The following is an 18,822-nucleotide window of genomic DNA, read 5'->3' on the forward strand; positions in this document are numbered from 1 at the left end:
ACTGTTTTCTTAGAAGTTGTGGAAGCAAAAAAAAAAAGAAAGAAAATCATTGGTGTGCAAACCTGGATTGTGGTGGTGTAAGGGGGTGGGGAGGGGAGGGGAGGGAAGTGATGACAGCTCTGCACCTGCAGCACACCAGAGGAAGAAAATTGCCTCCCAATTTCAGTTGGATTGGGGTCCAACCTTCAATTACAAGCTCATCCAATTATGCCAAAGAAACAATATATGCATTCATTAAACACATTCTATACTGGGGAATCCCGGAGACAACCAAACCTGAGTATTTACACCCAAACATGACTACAGAGAAATGGGCGGTTAGTCATTTAATGGGCAAAAGTAGAAGTGGCTTTGCCGATCTAAACAAGGAGCCTCATGTTTCCTGCAACGGGGCTCTTTGTTTACGTTTATAAGATTTTCAATTGGGAAAAGTGATGAAAACCACAAACCAGCATGCAACCGCGCACAAGCAGTCCACAGGGTGACGTACGAAGAAAGCCTCTGCTAACCCAAAACGAGGGGTCCAAAGGAGCTGCGCGGACATGGAAGCTGCCGTTCCAGACACAAAGCAGGCAGGGACACCACAGGGTTTGAACTTTTTCAGAAGCCATCCATTACAGAGTCTGGGGCTGCCACGGACAGCAGGGCTTACATGTCAGCAGCCCATATTCACCCCCCTCCACGCGCCTACGCACTGCCCAGATCAGAGGTTCCAGGAACAACCGCCGTACCATGCAGACAGCCCAACCCTCTGGGGGCCCAGCGTCGCTCTCCCCCACCTTCTGTTGGCGATTCTGCTGCTGTTGCGCCCCATCCCCAGGCACTTCTCCAGGTGCGGGGCAAAGCGGGAGGCGGCGATGCTGCGGCTGCAGTTGGGACACACACACTCTTTGTTCTTCCACTGGTTGTAAACCTGCCCAAAGATGTCCACGCCTGGCTGGTCCACAATTTCTAATGGGACGGGAGGAGAGGAAAACACTCCGTCAATATCACGAGTCAGAAGCAGACAGATCTTCTAAACAAATCAAAGCAAACTGTTGGCAGAACACATTGAGGCAACCGGTGGAGGGACCGCAGGGCAGGCTGGAGTCTGACAAGCAGGACTGAAGAAACCCAAAAGCAGGAGTGCTGGGGCTACGTCTCAGGCTGTCCCTACTTCTGACAACGGTCCTGTGGTTGGAGTCACCTGGACCTAGGGCGAGAGCCTTCAGTCAGTGGCTCTTAGCCCCAAACCCCTTGCTGACCCTCTATCTAGCCACACCCACGCCCCCTAGCTTGCCAGGAGGAGGGATAAGTTCAGGGTACGAGGCATATGTGAACAGACACTTGGATCAGTTGCACGAGTGCAGGTTGACTCTTCTGTTTCTGTGAAGGAGATAGCGTGCTAAATCTTTGAATGCTTGATTAGTAAATATCAAAAGCTTGATTATTCATGACAGGATTGTAGACCAAAAACCTGACAGAGTGATAATCACAGAAAGCTGGCTACCAATTGGGGTGGTCCCAGAAAACAAAGAGGTAGGCGATCTATAATAGCCGTCAGGAAAACAAAGAAGAATAGATGCCTTGATCTTTTTCAAATATTTTTATTCTCTGCCTCCCTCTGCTGGTAGGGATGCAAAACCCAGTGGTCTGGACTGATCTGGGGCATGCACGGGAATTATTTTAATCGGGGGCTATGCTTTTTCCAATAGTCTGGAACATTCTCGTTACAAATTACAAAAGATCATACTCAAGGAAGCACTACATTGATAATAAAAGGTGCCCCCAGCTTCTCATAGTCAAATCCCGGTACAAGATTATAAACAGATATGGAAATCACTACTTTTAAGAGCATTTTGAAATTTTTCTCCTTTTTCCCTCCTCCATTAATGGTATGGGAATTCTATAGGAGTTAATTTTGTTATCAAAATGGTTTATCTAACCAAACACAAACCACCACCTCCAACCTCACCCAGTGGATCTGGGAAATAGAGTGATCCAATTGTTAGCTACTTTCTTCTGGGATAGCCTGGACCCTTGACAATGAAGAGAGAAAACCCCAGTGGCAGTCCCCTGGAAGAACTCACCAAAATCCTTCGTGCAGTCTGGATCTGTGTCATCTAGGAAGAAGTAGCCACACTTCACGGCCCGGTGCACCTCGAAGCACAGTCCAAGGCATGAGTCCTCAATCAGGTCCGTGTAAATTTCATGAGCAATGGCCTACAATTAAAGTCAATGCAATGAAGTGATAACATTTACAGAGTGCCATCAGAGTACACAGTGCTGTACAGGATAATTCACAGAACACACAAAGGGTTTCCAATCTACATCTGAGCACAGGGAGGTTAAGCGACTCAAGGTTGCACGGCAATTCACAGAGGACGGCTTAACCAGTCTTTCCAGTTCTGCGCTCTCACCAGTACACGATGCCTGCTAAAGTTTGATAGCAAAAGCTGTAGGGTACAGAAATAAAATCGTTTACCAGGGTGGGGAACCTTAGATGTTGACCAAGATGGACCTCAGGTTTAAAAATATCTAGTGGAGTGCACAAGATGATCTACCTCTAGTCACTCAGCAAGGAATGCTTATTCTTATTATTTCAGCTTTTATATAATATCCTAGGCCAGAGCATTTTACAACAAATTACATACAGAGCTAGTAAGTGGGCACCTGAGGCAAAGAAAAATTGGTTCTTACCTGCTAATTTTTGTTCCTGTAATACCACAGATCAGTCCAAACAAGTGGGTCCTGCATCCCTACCAACAGATGGAGGCAGAGAACAAAACTTTGAAGTACTGCTACATATCCGAGAGTGCCACCTGCAGTCCCTCAGTATTGACCTGTACCCAAGCCAATGTTTATTTTATTTAAAAGTTTTTATATACTGCAAAATGGGACAGTAATCTGACCTTCTAAGCGGTGTACATAAATCATGTACATAAGACATAGATAATAAAAATGACATTACAATCAAAAATCAAGGTGTAGACAAAATTTCTCCAACTAGGGCGAACAGTTAACTCAGGGTTGGAGCCCCCACTTCCTCGCAAAGTATGATAACCGCTTAACCTAGCGGCTCAACCTTGTGGATAAAATCTGAGAAGAGAAACAGGAAATTTGGTCTTTTGGCAGCCAGGGGATGGGTCTCTGGACTGATCTGTGGTACTCTAGGAATGAAAATTAGCAGGTAAGAAACAAATTTTCCTTTCCTGTTCATACCCAGATCAATCCAGACAAGCGGGATGTATCCAAGCTCCCCTACACTGAGTGGGAACCCAAAGACCCGCACGCAATACACTTTCACCAAATGAGACATCTTCTTGCGCCTGAAAATCCAAATGGTAATGTTTGATGAAAGTATGGAGCGAAGACCACGTCACAGCTCTGCATATCTCCTGAGGCGAAATTGACACTATGTCCAGGAGTCATCTTGCGCTCTTGTAGAACGCATGAGCAGACCTTTCGGCACTTCTTGGCCTTTACAAACATAAGCCGAACCATTGGTCTCTTTCAGTCAACACGAAATCGAGGCTTTGATCCCTTTCTTTGCCCCACTAAGCCCCACAAAGAGATAATCCGATTGCCGAAAACTGGTAGTGACCTTAAGATATCATAACAGAATCAGGCGCACATCCAAAAGATGAAGAACCTTGGACTCTGGCGAATCCCGAGACTACTCCAGAAAAGCCAGCAGCTCAACTGTGATTAACATGAAAGGACACCACCTTTGGTAAGAAGGATGAAACCGTATGCAGCGTAACCCCATGATTGGAAATACGCAAGAACGGATCTCTGCAGAACATAGCCTGAAGTCTGAAATCCGTCTGGCTGAACAAATGGCCACCAAAAACAGTCTTCAAGGTCAGGTCTTTTAGCGAAGCTCCTTGCAAGGGCTGAAATGGAGGTCCTCAGAGCACTTCCAGAACCAAATTAAGACTTCAATCGGGGCAAACCCTATGCACTGGAGGCCAAAATGTGAGGAATATCCACGCCCAGCGGATCCAGTCGATATTCCAAACACCAAGACTCAAAAATCTTCCAGACCCTGACACAAGTAGAAGGCCTTCTAGTCTGGAGCAGAATGGAAATAACTGGCTCTGAATATTCTTTTAGACACAACTGTCGCCTCTCAAAAGCCAAGCCGCGAGACAAAAGCAATTCTCCCAACCCAAGAACATGAGCCCTTGAAGAAGAATCTCAGGGAGATGGGCCAGTCTGAGAGGCCCGCCCATTGCAAGACACACAAGATCTGTGAACCACAGCCAGCATGGCCACTCTGGCGCTACAAGAACCACCCTCCCTAGGTGCGTCTCTGTGCATCGCAAGACTCATCCAACAAGAGGCCAGGGAGGAAATACGTACAGCAGAACTCCTCTCAGCCACAGACACACCAGTGCATCTATTCCCTCCGACCCGATCTCGTCTGTGACTGAAGAATCAGGTCATTTTGGAAATGCCCCATGTGGCCATGAGTTCTATCGCAAATGACAGCCCAGGCTTCCGGGGACAACTCCCATTCCCCCCGGATCCAATTGCTGTCTGCTGAGGAAGTCTGCTTGCATAATTGTCCTTTCCCGCGACTTTTCCCACTAGGAAAAGTTCCGCCCACGCAAAGAGATGCTGATCCTCCAGGACCACAATGCTACCCTTCGTCCCTCCTTGATGAGTGATGTACACCACCATCATCGCGTTGTCTGAAAAGACTCACCTTCTGACCACTGATCTAAGGCAGGGACACCCCCAGGGACCTATGAATTGCCCTTGTCTCTAGGCGATTGATCGACCAGACTGCATCTGCCGGTGTCCAAAGACCTTGAGCCAACTGCCCCTGACAGATTGTCCCCAAACCCTGGAGGCTGGCGACCGTAGTAACCACTACCTAGTCTGGAGACTCCAGATCCACTCACTTCTCCAGGCTGTGTCGCAACAGCCACCACGAGAGACTGGACCTGGACTCCCCCTGTAATGATAAAGGCAGTTGATACTGTTCTGACAACGGATTCCAGCTGGACAAGAGCACCATCTGCAAGGGATGCATGTGAGCAAAAGCCCATGGAACCAAAACCAACATGGATGCAATGGAACCCAGAAACTGCAAATAATCCCAGATTCTGGGTACTGGCAGACATAACAGGTGCGTCACTTGTATCTGCAACTTCGACACTCTGTCTGAGGTCAAGAACACCCTGCCCCTCTAGGTATTGAACAGTGCCCCCAGATATTCCAGCGACTGGGTTGGAACCAGATGGCTCTTAATCAGCTTTATTACTCACCCCAGTAATCGCAATCTGTCCATCACCCACTGCACTGAGCGACTGCACTCCTCCTCTGTCTTCCCCCAGATGAACCAGTCGGCCAGATATGGGTGAACAAGCATCCCCTCTCATCTCAGGGGCGTCGCCACTACCATCACCTTTGTAGCGCTGTGGTGAGCCCGAATGGAAGAGCTTTGAACTGGAAATGTTGCACCAACACCATGAACCTTAAAAATTTCTAATGCTAACCTGAATGGGAATAAGCATGTAGGCCTCCGTTAGATCTAACGATGCTAGGAACTCTCCTTTGCTGCTACCATTGTGTGCAACGTTTCCATGCGAAACCCGCAGGGCCATATTGACCCTTTGCAGATCCAGAATGGGTTGAAACGTGCCCTCTTTTTTTGGAACCATGAAATGAGTACCTCCCTTGCCCTTGTTCGGACAGAGGTACTGGAACAACTGTGCCTAATCTTAGCAACTTCCGTAGTGTATTCTGTACTGCCTCCTGCTTGTTTTGAGACAAATAATGGGACTCTAGAAAGGCCTCCCTGATAGGATGCGAAAATTCTAAGGCATAACCGTCTCTTACCACCTCCAGAACCCACTGATCTGAGGTGACCTTGGACCACTCTCTGTAAAAGTGGGCTAATCTTCCCTCCACAGCGGAACGGACAACCCTGGTTTCATTGTATTGACTTTCCTCCCCCGGTCCCCCGACCGACAATCTCAAAAGGGTCTGCGGGAGCCTCAAAAGGACAGTTGGCTTCCGAAGACTGCTATTGTTCCAACGCCGAGGAACTCTTGCATGAACGAAAACGTCTCATATCCTGAAAACGGGAACGAGCAGAGGAACTTCTTGCCACTCTTATCCTCTGGCAACCTATTCCCCTTCGACTCTCCCAAGCTCTTCATCAGCCTGTCCAGATCCTCCCCAAACAGGAGTTTCCCTCTGAAGGGGAGATTACAGAGCTGGGATTTGGACCATGTGTCCACGGACCAATTTCATAACCACAACAGCCTTTGAGTCACCATTGTCGAAACCATGCTTCTGGCAGATCTACGCACCAAATCCCTAAGTCTCCTGGAAGGACCTCGCAGCTGTTGGACCTCCTGCCCCCTTCCAGGCCAGAAAGATCTTATGTAGGAATAGAACAAAATCAGGTGAAAACTCTTCCAGATCCTCATCGAGGCCACTCCCATCGGACTCTTCTCCCAAACTAAGGGCCCGCGCTGCCGATGTCTAATGGGAAAAAGAGCCGGAGGAGAGACCTTGGGTGCCCTGGAGCTAGCAGTGTTCTGCCTGCAACCCTCGGAGGACATGGCAGCCCCTTTCCAGTCCCCCCCCCCCCCCCCCGGGACCTCTGCTGAAAGCCCTGAAGATCTGGTGGCCCTCTTGTCCGGGGCCATATATGTGGAGGCTCCCTGACCCCCTCCAGCGCAGCCGGAGAACAGGGAAGCCTCATTCAGCCACGCAGACCACAGCCCGCATGCTTTACAGGCTGCCATGCGTGGCTTCAGCGCTATTAGGCCCAGGGAAGAAGCAGCGGCCTAGCAGAAGGATAAAATACCTCGCTCCGGCACTTGCACACAGGCCATGCCTGTGGTTTGTTAAGAGGCATGTGCCTGAACAGGCCCAACAGAAAAACACACCTGGGCAATCAGCCTGTCAGCCCCTAAGGTCCCCATGAGAAGCAGATGAAAAAAACCTGCTCCGGTGCTTGCAAGCAGGCTGTGCACATGGTCTGCTTATAGAGCTGTGTGCCTGCAGAGGCCCAACTTCACGCGCAGTGAAGCAAACATGCCTAAGCCTCCTGCCTGTCAGAACCCCGGATCCCTTGGCAGCCACAGCAGCTTAGCTTCTCCCTCCTTCCAGCGCTGACAGCTCCCACTGAATAAAAACAGCTCCTGCTGCCAAGCCATACCAACCGAAGCTCCTGTTTCTGTCAACTACTCTTTTTTTTTTTTTTAAACAATCTACAAACAGTTGTACTTCCCTGCCAGGAGGAAGATGGCTTGAAGGAGGAGACCCCAAAGGGAAAAGGAAGCCAGTCCCCTGGCTATCTGTCCCTCCGGAAGAAGCGGGCTAAAGACTGACAGGGACAGCCACCCTAACACCTCAGGTAGCACTGCAGCAATTTTTTTTTTTTTTTTTTTTTACACAGACTGCAGGCTCACACTTCTACCATCTGCTGGAGACAGAAATACTGAGGGACTGCAGGTGGCACTCTTGGATATGTAGCAGTGCCTCAAGGTTTTGTTCTCTGCCTCCACTCCATCTGCTGGTAGGGATGCAAAACCCATTGTCTGATCTGAGTATGAAAAGGAAGGGGCGCTAGTGACTTGCCCAAGGACACAATGAGCGTTGGGGCAAGATATTAACATAGGTCTCCTGTGTCTTTGTCCATTAATCTAATCACTAAGCCACTCATTATTCCACATTGTGTCAAGACTGGAGAAATTACTTACCTGATAATTTTGTTTTCCTTAGTATAGACAGATGGAATCAGGGGTTCTGCTCCCCTGCCAGCAGAAGGAGACTGAGTCGGTTTCAAACCTGACGTCACCCTAGATACACCCCTGCAGAGACCTCAGCCCTTCAGTATTCTCTTCAATAGCCACTGTGGACATACTAATGAAAAAACGATTAAAAATATGATTAAAAATGGATAACTGTAACTGTACTCAACCAAACACTGAACTGCAGTAAAAATATAGATGCCCTGATCTAGGGACTGGATGAAGGCTTACCCTTAATCTCCTGGAAACAATATCCATTCCACGGGCGAATCCCGGGCACTGTTCTTGGGCAGCTGTGGGCGGGATGCTGAATCCATCTGACTACACTAAGGAAAACCAGATGGACTCAGGACCAATGGGATGTACTAAAGCTACTCCTGATCGGGGTGGGAGGCTGCCCACCGTCCAGTTAACACCACCCTTGCAAAGGCTGCGTCCTCTCTGGGTGTATGTCCAGGTGCTAGAACCTGGAGAAGGTGTGTAAGGACCATGTCGCCGCTCAGCAGATATCGACGGGAGACAGCAGCCTAGCTTCTGCTCACGAGACCACCTGAGCCCTGGTGGAATGAGCTTTATCCTGAGACGGTAATGGCTTTCCTGCCTCCACATAGGTTCCCGTGACCACCTCCTTAATCCAGCGAGCTATGGTAGTCTGTGAAGCTGGTTTGCCCTGCTTCTTTCCACCGTGAAGGAAAAGCAGACGATCCATCTTTCGGACTGGTTTAGATACCACACTAAAAGTCTACTGACATTCAAATGGCGGAGGTGATATTCTTCTGCGTCCTTGTGCTTATCTAGGGGTGGCAACGAAATGGACTGATTCAAATGAAACTCCGAGACTACCTTGGCCAAGAAAGGATGGAACGGTATGAAGCTGTAATGCTCCTGGAGTAATCCGGAGGAACGGTTCCCAACATGACAATGCCTGCAGTTCAGAGATGCAACGTGCGGAGCATACAGCCACCAGGAACACCATTTTCAAGGTTAATAAATGCAAGGAAAGACTGAACAGCGGCCGAAAGGAGGGGGCCCTACCAAAAATTCTAATACTAGATTAAGATTCACAAGGGAACCGGCCTCCGTAGGGGTGGCCAGAGGTGCTTCACCCCTTTCAGAAAATGGGCCACATCCGGATGAGCCGACAGGCGCGTTACGTTCACCTCGCCCCTGAAACAGGAGAGAGCCGCTACCTGGACCTTCAGGGAGTTAAGGGTCAAACCTTTAATCAAACCGTCCTGCAAAAGTTTCAGAATTAGCGGGATTTTGCCCGCCCGAGGGGGGGGGGAGGGGGGACATCACGTTCCTCACACCAGACCTCAAATACTCTCCAGATCCGCACATACGCTAGGGATGTAGGGAACTTCTAAGTGCAGAGTAAGGTGGCAATTACTGCCGCAGAATATCCTCACTTCATCAGATGAGCCCTCTCAAAGGCCAGTCCGTAAGACAGAATTTAATTGGATCCTCGTGAAGGGCCAGTCCCTGCTAAAGCAGACCCTTGTGCGGTGGGAGGCACAAAGTGGTCGCCACCAGGAGTCTCCGCATGTCTGCAAACCACCGACTCATGGGCCAATCTGGAGCTATTAGTAGGATTAATCCCCTGTGGTGCTCGATTCGGCGAATGACCCTGCCAAGCAGGGGCCATGGAGGGAAGGCGTACAGCAACTCTTCTTCCGGCCAGGTCTGAATGAGAGCATTGATCCGCAGGTACCACTGATCTCTTCTGCCACTGAAGAATCAGGGAACCTTCACATTGCGGGATGCAGCCAGCAGGTCGATGGACTGGAGTCCCCAGCAATCTACTATCAGCTGAAAGGCTTTAGCGCCCACTCTCCTGGATACAGACTCTCCCTGCTTAGAAAGTCTGCTCCGACAGTCTTTCCTGCAATGTGGGAGGCTGAGATCATCTGTAGATAGATCTCCTTATGGAATGAGCGGAAATACATTTCCTGTGACTCTTGCTAGCTCTTTGTTCCACCCTGGCGGTTGATGTAGGCTACCATCGTTGTGTTGTCAGACATCACGCGGACCACTTGACCCTGGAGTCTGCGACTGAATTGTAGACACACCAATCTCACTGCCCGGGCCTTCCAGGCAGTTGATATTCCAGAGGGCCTGTTCCTCGGTCCAACATCCCTGGGCCGTCAGTTCCTGACAGTGAGCCCACCAGCCTTGGAGGCTCACGTCTGTTGTGAGGACCAGCCAGTTCGGGGAGGACAGGGGTACCCCACTGCTCAGATGAGCTTCCTGCAGGCAGAGAGCATACTCCCATTGGTAAGTGGAGGCAAATCGAATAATCTTGAGACTGCGGGTTCCAATGTAACAGCAGTGAGCGTTGAAGTGGTTACATGTGTGCCCTCGCCCATGGCACTACTTCCAGGGTTGCCTTCACCTATCCGAAAACTTGAAGATAGCTCCACACCGTCAGGCATATCGTGCTCATAAATTGATGCACTTGGTATATCAACTTCCTTATCCATGTGGTAGCAAACCGGACTCCCAGATATTCCAAGGACTGGGAGGGCTGAAGAATGCTTTTGTCCAGGTTTACGACCCAGCCGAGTTCCTGCAGCAAGGAGGTCACCTTGTTGGTCACCCGGAGACTCTCTTCCATGGTCTTGCCTGGATCAACCAGTCATCCAAGAATAGGTGCACCAGGATTCCCTCTTTTCTCAATGCTGCCACTACGACCACCATAACCTTGGAAAAATGTTCTCAGGGCGGTGGCTAGGCCAAAGGGCAGTGCCTGGAACTGATAATGGTGACCCAGTACCACAAAGCGTAGGAAATGCTGGTGTTCTTGATGGATTGGAATATGTAGGTAAGTCTCAGATAGGTCCAGGGAGGTTAAGAACTCTCCCAATTGTACAGCCATTAGAGTATAGGGTTTCCATGCGGAAATGATTCACTCGTAGATGTTGGTTGATGCTCTTGAGGTCCAGGTTGGGGTGAAAGGAACCTTCCTTCTTGGGTACGATGAAATAGATGAAATAATGCCCTGTATTTTCCTGGGGTGCAGGTACTGGGATTAAAACCCTCATCCTGAGGAGCCTTAAAAGAGTAGTCTCTATTGCCTGCTTCTTGTGCTGGGAGTGGCAAGGAAACATCATATGTCCTGAGGAGTGCAGTGAAATTCCAGCGCATATCGTTCTTGTATGACCTTTAGTACTCATTTGTCCAAAGTGATCTCGACCCATTACTGGTAGAAGAGGGACAGTCGACCCCCTATCTCCTCTTTCCAAGGGTGGGTCAGCAAAATTTCATTGGGGGGTTCGGGACAAACCTGAACCCGAGCCTGCCCCTCTTTTGGGGTGTTGACTTCAAAAGGACTGAGACCTCCCAAAGGACCAAGACCTCTGAAAAGTTGAGTTTCTTTAGGGGCGAAAGCATTGGAAGCCCCTGGAGCGACCCCTCATAGGTGAGGGGCACCATAACTGCTTTCTCTTATCTTCTGGTAGCCGGGGAACTGGAGAGTCAACCCATTTACTGGCCAGCTTTTTCAATTCGCTTCCAAAAAGAAGTAATCCTTTAAAGGGCATCTTTGTAAGATTTGCCTTAGAGGTTGCGTCTGCTGACCAATTCTACAGCCATAGCTGTCTTCTGGCCGCCACCACGGAGGCCATTCCTGTGGCCAGACTAGATCCGAGCCCGTGTCAACTAAATATACAGTGGCAGGTTCCATAACTACTCTGGAATTCACCCCCAAGACATCCACCTCCTGATAGAGGAGTAGGCACGAACGAGCTACTAGGGCACAACAAGAAGCAATCTGTAAAGTCATTGCTATTTCGTCAAAGGCCTATTTAAGGATGGACCTCATCCATCTATCGGGTGCATCCTTTAAAGCCATTCCTCCCTCCACTGGGATAGTTGTTCGCTTAGAGATGGCATAGACCAGCGCATCCACTTTAGGGAAACGCAAACGCTCTCTCACTGCCGGATCCAGTGAATATAGAGCTTCTAACGCTCGTCCACCTTTAAAACTTGCTTCTGGAGCATCCCATTCCAGGTCAATCAACTCCTTGATGGCTTCCAGTACTGGAAAGTAGCAAGAAGCTTTCCCTAGGGAAATCAGAATGGGATTCTTCTTTGTTTCCGTCATAGAGTCTGCTCAGGAACTCCAAGCATCTTCAGGGAAAACCGTAACATGGTCCGATATGGTTCTAAGCTAAGGAGAATTTCCCCATCTTCATCCATGCTGTCCGGGTCCCTGCCAGGGATACCCTTGGTGAGGTGAGGCATGCCTCAAGGTCTGCCGATAGGACTGGGAGAGGGAGGGCTTACCGGCTGAGGTTCCGTCCGGACAGGGGGCAAGTGAAGTAGCAGACTGCACCTGTACAAAGGCTTGAAAGCCCTGGAAAAATTCCACCCAAGAGAAGGCAGCTGGGTCCATGCCTAGCCCAGGAGGTACTGGGGTAGGTACCACTGAATTTCCCTCTCCCATGGATTACCCAGTCATGGGGGTACTCAGATCAAGGGTACTTCCAGTTAAGGCTGTGGGTAACCCATCCTCTGAATGGGAGGAATCAGGCTTAGCCAAGTGTGGGGAGGCCAACTCCCCCTGGGCTTCCTCACAGTGCTGACATAAGTTGGAATCCAGGTCAGACTGTGAAGCCCTAATATGACAAGCAGCTCAGAGAGAAAGGCGCTTATGTTTCTTGGCTGCCGGAGCCATTGGCGGCTCACGCTTTAAATTTAATGTGCACAGATTTCAGACGCCTAGGCAGGATGCAGCAAGGCATATGCATAGCCTGTGCACCCAGCTTTACCTATATTCTGCGCTTAGTGGGTTGTGTGCTAAGGTATGCGCGTGACGTTTTGCGTGCAGTGCATGCAAAGAGCCGAAGCACTGCGCGCACCGACATTCTATGGAGGGCAATACGGTATGCACAAAGACATGCCCAAGATGGCACTGCCACGGCCTACCACATGGTGTGCCAACCAAGCCTCAGTGGAGCCTAGCGGGGGCCCACTTCCCCTTACCCCAACCAGATCAGAAACGTCGTCAGTACAGCACACTGAGCAAAAAACCGGAGGAAGTCTTACCGAAAACCCCTCCAAACGTCTCTGAATCAGGAAGTAAATCTTTTTTAAATGTTTTTTTATTTTTTACTTACATGGGCTCAGCGCTTACTGGCTGAGTAAAGAGATGGTCTCCAGCTGCAGGGGGAGAGGGTTTTGGCTGTCACCACTGTGCTCAGCTTCCTGAACCTGCTGTCTTTCAGCTGCTTAAGCAGCAAAGTCCACGCCAGGAACCGGCTACCGGACCAAGGCACACCTCTAAGGGATCTCTGAAATTGCCTCGGGAATTCTCAACTGGGGGAGGGTCCTTTAGGTATCACTGCTGGAAAGCGGGGCTCAACATTTTCTCCGATTTAAATGTATAAATTTCTTCTTCCAAAAAGTACAGCAATCCCCATAGGGAGAGGTACGCCCACCATCTACCTGCTGGAGACTGAGAATACTGGAGGGCTGAGGTCACTGCAGGGGTTTATCTAGGGTGACATCAGCTTTGAAATCTGACTGTCTCCATCTGCTGGCAGGGGAGCACAACCCATTGCTCCTGAGTCCATCTGGCTACATGCTAGAAAACATACAATTAGCTGTGGCGGTGGTGGAGGGGAGGGGGTTTGAAACAGAAGCTCAAAATGCCCAGGGAGGGGGAATCAAAGAGGGAAGCAGGTTGTTCCCTTCCAGCATGGGCAGCAGCTGAATTCAGCAGGTTGCGTGCACCAGCTCTAGGCCCCAGGGTTCACCTCTTACCTCCAGTTTGCTGTTATCCAGGCCAGACAAAGACATCTCCTCCATTCTCATTTGCAAACACTAGTGGAGATAAAGTTCAGAACGAGCACAGCACAGACCAGGCGGGCAAATCCCCTGCAACGGAAAAAGAAATGGAAGTCTAGGGAGGAAACCAACAACATCATAACGAACTTAGCCTGCGAGAGCAACATGCAAAAAAATGGGTTTATGAAAGATTCCCAAGATTCCTAGGTCATTAAACCTAGAAGCAGAGAGGGCTGGGACCCTGAACCTCAGATTAGAAAGGAACATGTGTGCAAGAGGGGGGTGGGGGGGAAGTATGTGTGTCGTGGTGTGTGGCTGCAATACCTACAACAGGAGTCCCAAAAGCTCCTCTGGGCATAAAGAGGGTATTAAGAGCACTAAAGGTAAAACTGGGCGAGATATCATACCTTGACTAAAGAGCAAGGGTGCACAGAGCAGACCTATTCAGGCACTAAACCAAAAGAAAGCTCAACAGACACCACATCTGCACTCCAAAGCCCTTCCTGTGAAGAGAAGCAAATTGTTCTCCGTTTCTGCAGCATGGCAGGTAAATAAACTTTCAATTCCAGGAACCCTTCCACTTTTTTCAACCTACCCTATGTGGCATCAAAGCCAGTCAGAATAAGACCTTTAAAACAAGGAAACCCAATGCCAAAATCCCTGCAGGAAAAAAAATAAAAAATAAAAAAATCAAGGCCAGCAAACTGAAAGCAGAAGAAGGAACCACACTCCTGCCATGAAGGGAGTAGGGAGGCAGCCTGGGCCAGCACCAACCCAGGGAACACATACAAGCAAACCAGCCCTTTCACTCAGCAGAAGCAGCAGCCTCAAAACCACGGACATGAGAAATTATAGACACAGTGAAAGGAAGAGTCAAGAAGTTGGCTTCCATCGTCCCTCGGCCAGGACTGCGACGCTTCAGAATGCTTTGTTTAAAAGACATGAGCCTGGCTCAAGAAAATGGAACAGTGAGCTTTAGACGCTAACTCAGCATTAACTGTGTTCTGCCCATTTTCGCTTTTCTCTCAGCCGTGCAGAGTGACACCTGGAGCCCAGTAAGAACCCATTCAGCCACCAGGGCTCCAGCTGAGGCCTGAGGACAAGGTGCCATGCGCCTGCATTTGCAGCTGTCATTTTGCCTTTTCCTCTCCCCATTCCCTCATTAATTACTGGAGGCATCCCAGCAGTGATTTTATGGCCAGGAACCAGGAGCCCCAGCTCCCGCAGCAGCCGAGCAAGGCCTCTACAGATGGTCAAGACTCCCCCGTGTGTTTAGCACAATATTTAGGTTCGGCTCTGTCGCTAAACTCCAAACTACTACTATTGCCACATGACAATATTACTACTACCAACGGCACTGCTAAGGAGCCTTCTGATTTAAGCTCAAAGTTGGTGTTTAGTCTCTCAATCACACCAAACACCATTTTGAATTCAAATTCCTAAAATTGTTTAAAGCATCCAAAGACCACAAGATGAAAAGCCATTGGAGATGATGAAGCAGCACTTCCAAGGCCCCAAGAGGGAGGGAAACAAAGAGGAAATCTCCACTGGCACAACTTCAGAAATGCTCCCCTTCCTTAAGCCACAGACCGAGGAAATACTTTAGTCTGGATGTGTGTTAAGACAGAAATGAACCTGAAAGCATATAGGAAAAGATCAGCGTTAGGGGCTGGTATATACCAGTAAGAGCTCTACTAATGCCTCTTATTTTCTACTATTACAGCAATCTCAGTAGATCATGCTACATACATCCCCTTTGTATTTCAGATCAGCATGGCGAGTGCCTGATAGGTACTGATCAGTCTGGAGTCACCAAAACCAGAACCCAGACTGAATCCCAGAAGGCACAGAAACTCCAAACTGCCAGATCCATACTGTTACCAGTCCAAACACTCAAGCCTCTTCCCTTGCCCTCCAATGCCCACCACCACCACACCACACATAAGGAACAGACAACGGGAACAGCGAGGCCCCAAGTGGAGGATGCCAAAAAAAATCAATGATTAACAACTAGATTTAAGTTTCGTTCTAAGCACCCACACATCAGTTTTGCAGGGTTGAAACAGTGCATCAATTGCTCAAGCATTTTATTTCCTGCAATTTCTGGAAAGGGAGGGGAAAAAAAAAAAAATCAATGCCACAAAATCTTCTGCAAATAGCAATGTGGGACCTCTACCTGAATCCTTAAAAATTTACCACTTTGGGCAAAAGATACACAATTGTAGAACGGTGCAGGGAAAATGACATGTAGGATTTTTTTTCCTGAAAATTAAGTCTGACTGAATGTTGAAAAAGGAGGAAGCCAAGCAAAAATCCTTTTATGAAGGCAAACGATAGAATCTGAAAATATCCCAGCACCCTCCCTAGTAAAAAAAAAAAAACAACAACAAAAAAAACACAAACCCCACCCACCGGCTTCAAAGCATCAAAATGTCAAGAATCTAACACAAATGGGAGGACATAAGCAGGTACATTGGAAATTTGCAGAACCGTTCATAAAACTGCAGAGAATTTTTTTGCAGGCTACAGCAACAATACATCTTGCTACTGGCTCACAGGTCTCCTCCCTCCCTCCTCTCCAGAGATACTCAAAACCTATAGCCACTTTCCAGAAAAAGTGGAGAAAATTCATGACACCTTTTCAAGTCTATGGGTCAGCTGATTCTGTACTTTAGGACTGAGACTCCTCTGGGCAGCCTCAAATCTTGACAGGAGGAAAAACAAAACAAGGAACATGACACCAGATAATGACCACAAGGCCCCCACCATGTCCGTCCATCCCCCCCTTCTTACTGCAACACTGCAGAACCTACTCAATCTCCAGTTTTACTCTCGCTTTCTCACTGCTAAAGATCCTTTGAGCTTGATTCCACAGGAAAATTACAGAAAACTCCAAACCTAAAGAAAAGCCTAAAACCTGTGAAATTAGATGTATTTTGGGAGTGTGGTTTTTCACTGTTCTAAGCCCTGAGCAAGTGACATGTTGATAGGGAGCCACAGGGGTTACAGCAAGAATAAATTATAATACATGAGGGAGAGGACAGAATACTATGTAATATTACTGAGATGGTTACTGGAATCCTTCATAGATTTGGGGTGAGGGAGACAATAGGAGTGGATGACATGAACGTTGCATTTTGGGAGAAAAGGGGTGGCATGCAAGGAGAGAGAAATAATGTTGTATAATGTAATGGGCACTGGATGTTTGATAAATACCAGAAGTTGTTAACAATCAAAACAATTCTTTTAATAAAAAAAAAAAGGTTCACCCCACTCATTTTTATGTTGAAACAAGTAAATAAACAACTATCAGCCAAGTCATTGCTTATTCCTGGCAGTAAGAAACAGGAAACAGATCTACATTTTGAGATCTGCCAGGTATCCTGACTCAGACTGGCCACTATCAGAAACAGGATTCTGGGCACGATGGACCTTGGTCTGACCCAGCATGAACAACATTCTAAGTGCAGCTTCCCCTCAGAGCCAGTTAGATTTTCAGGATATCAACAATGAATATCACTGAGATAAATATGTATGTACTGTGATTCCAAGAATGCAAATGTATCTCAGGGATATTCATTGTCAATTCCCTAAAAACCCAAAAGGTTGCATGGTTGTCAGGACAGATTTGAAAGCCAGGGCCCAAGGCACTCCTGCATAATAGTCAAGATCTTCTGATACCAGAAGTGGAGGAGTTTTTGCTGTTGTAGGTAAAACTGGTTATAACTTGGGGAAGGGGGAGCAAAAAAACCAGAAAACAATATTTAGCCATACATTTGCCATCCAATGAAGTGACGTGAGACAATTTGCTACAAGAGACAATAGTAGGAAATTCCAATACATGGCGCAAGGGAAAGGAACAGGAGTGAGAGTAGAGGCTCTAATACCGGGGGAAGGGAAAATAAAACAGTATGCTACTTGAGATTCGAACAGGGTGATACTAGCGAACAGGATGACATCAGGAAGAGTGGGGCCATCTCTTATCAGGGATGGGACACAGGAGAGTCTTGCGGCAATCCGGTAGCAGAAGTAGGGTCATCAGATTTTGACATCACGGAGAAAAGAGGTAGTGTGAATAGAACAGAGAGATCAGGGCTGTGAGATGGGGAGGGAGGGTGACTGAAACTGGAGTTACCGGTAACGAGAAAATAGAGCACACTGGGACCTGGGGCTCTGATTCCAGGCAGAACGTCTGGTACCAGGGAGATGAGATAGTAGAACTGAAGATTCTGGTACCGTACGATGGGAAACTCGAGACATCAGGGGCTTTAAGTGCCAGGGAGGAGGCTTCTCTCTGCGATAAGGGGCGGGATCTCATACTCTGGTACGGGGGTTGTGATGCCCAGGGTAAGGGAGGGGTCTAGCATCGAGAAGATCGAGATGTCTGGGGGTGGGAGAAGTCTCTAGTTCCCACCCCGGTTTTCCCACTCACCCAATCGTCTGTGTCTGGTCAGGGCCGGCCCCAGTGCCTCCTCTGCGGGCTGTGCGTGTCCCGCAGGAGCCCCGGCGCTTCCCCCATACTTCCTCGGAGCCCAAGGGATCACTCACGGGCCGCTGCCGCCGCCATATCCCCCCTCCCACCCCTCCCCCCCAATACACCCAGCCAGGCCGCCTCAATCCAGCACCAAGCGACAGGCAGGCACGCAGGAGGATCGAGAGCGATGGATGGAGGGGAACACGCATGTGCGTATCACCGGCCCACCCTTAGCGACTGCAGTGGGCATGCGCCGCGCGTCACTGGCCCTCCTCTTTCCCCAGCCAGGGCAATCTGGTGCCGGAAAGGCTGCGAGCGCGTTAGTGTAAGCAAAGGCGAGCAAAGCCGCCGCGCGCCGAGTAAATAAGAATAGCAACAAAATAACTCTGGATAAATAAAATAAAGGGATGCAACGAGAAATAAAGGCCGTCGTAATCCCACTTCTTTATCCCACCGCACCGCAGCAACAATAATAAAAAAAAAAAGGGGGTGGGCTTGGAGGAGGTGGGGCGGGCAGAGCTCAATCTAATCTGCTGCAACGGATGCCGGGCTTGTAACCAATTGTTGAGGCGCGGAAGGTGGCGCTTGCATACCCCGGAACCCAATCAACGTGGCACGTTCACGAAGTTGCCGTTGCCTAGGCCGCGCCCCGCCCCTTCGCTTGTTGGGTTGGCGAGGAGAAGGCGGGGCTTCGGCGGGTAGGTGTGGTATAGGCCCTGCAGGAGAAAACAAAGCGGGGCGGGTATAGGCTTGCCACCTCATCCCAGGCAACCGATCGGATTGAGCCAGTCCTGGTTTTGCACT

At 49.0% G+C, this 18,822-nt stretch overlaps 1 protein-coding gene across 2 annotated transcripts in view; it reads right to left on the bottom strand.

Annotated features, from left to right (window-relative positions):
- Nucleotides 1-18,460, bottom strand: part of ATXN7L3 (ataxin 7 like 3) — a 58,710-nt gene extending 40,250 nt beyond the window's left edge. For both annotated transcript variants that reach the window (XM_029573377.1, XM_029573376.1), the window contains exons 1-4: nt 17,977-18,460; nt 13,521-13,634; nt 2,070-2,202; nt 780-951 (exon numbers count right to left, since the gene is read on the bottom strand). In XM_029573377.1, the coding sequence (XP_029429237.1) occupies nt 780-951; nt 2,070-2,202; nt 13,521-13,571 (356 nt within the window). In that variant the 5' untranslated portion in view covers nt 13,572-13,634; nt 17,977-18,460. The remainder of the gene's footprint in view (nt 1-779; nt 952-2,069; nt 2,203-13,520; nt 13,635-17,976) is intronic.
- Between the last annotated feature and the right edge of the window lie 362 nt (nt 18,461-18,822).

This window comes from Rhinatrema bivittatum, chromosome 12 (genome assembly GCF_901001135.1).
Source record: "Rhinatrema bivittatum chromosome 12, aRhiBiv1.1, whole genome shotgun sequence".
In the NCBI taxonomy this organism is placed as follows: Eukaryota; Metazoa; Chordata; class Amphibia; order Gymnophiona; family Rhinatrematidae; genus Rhinatrema; species Rhinatrema bivittatum.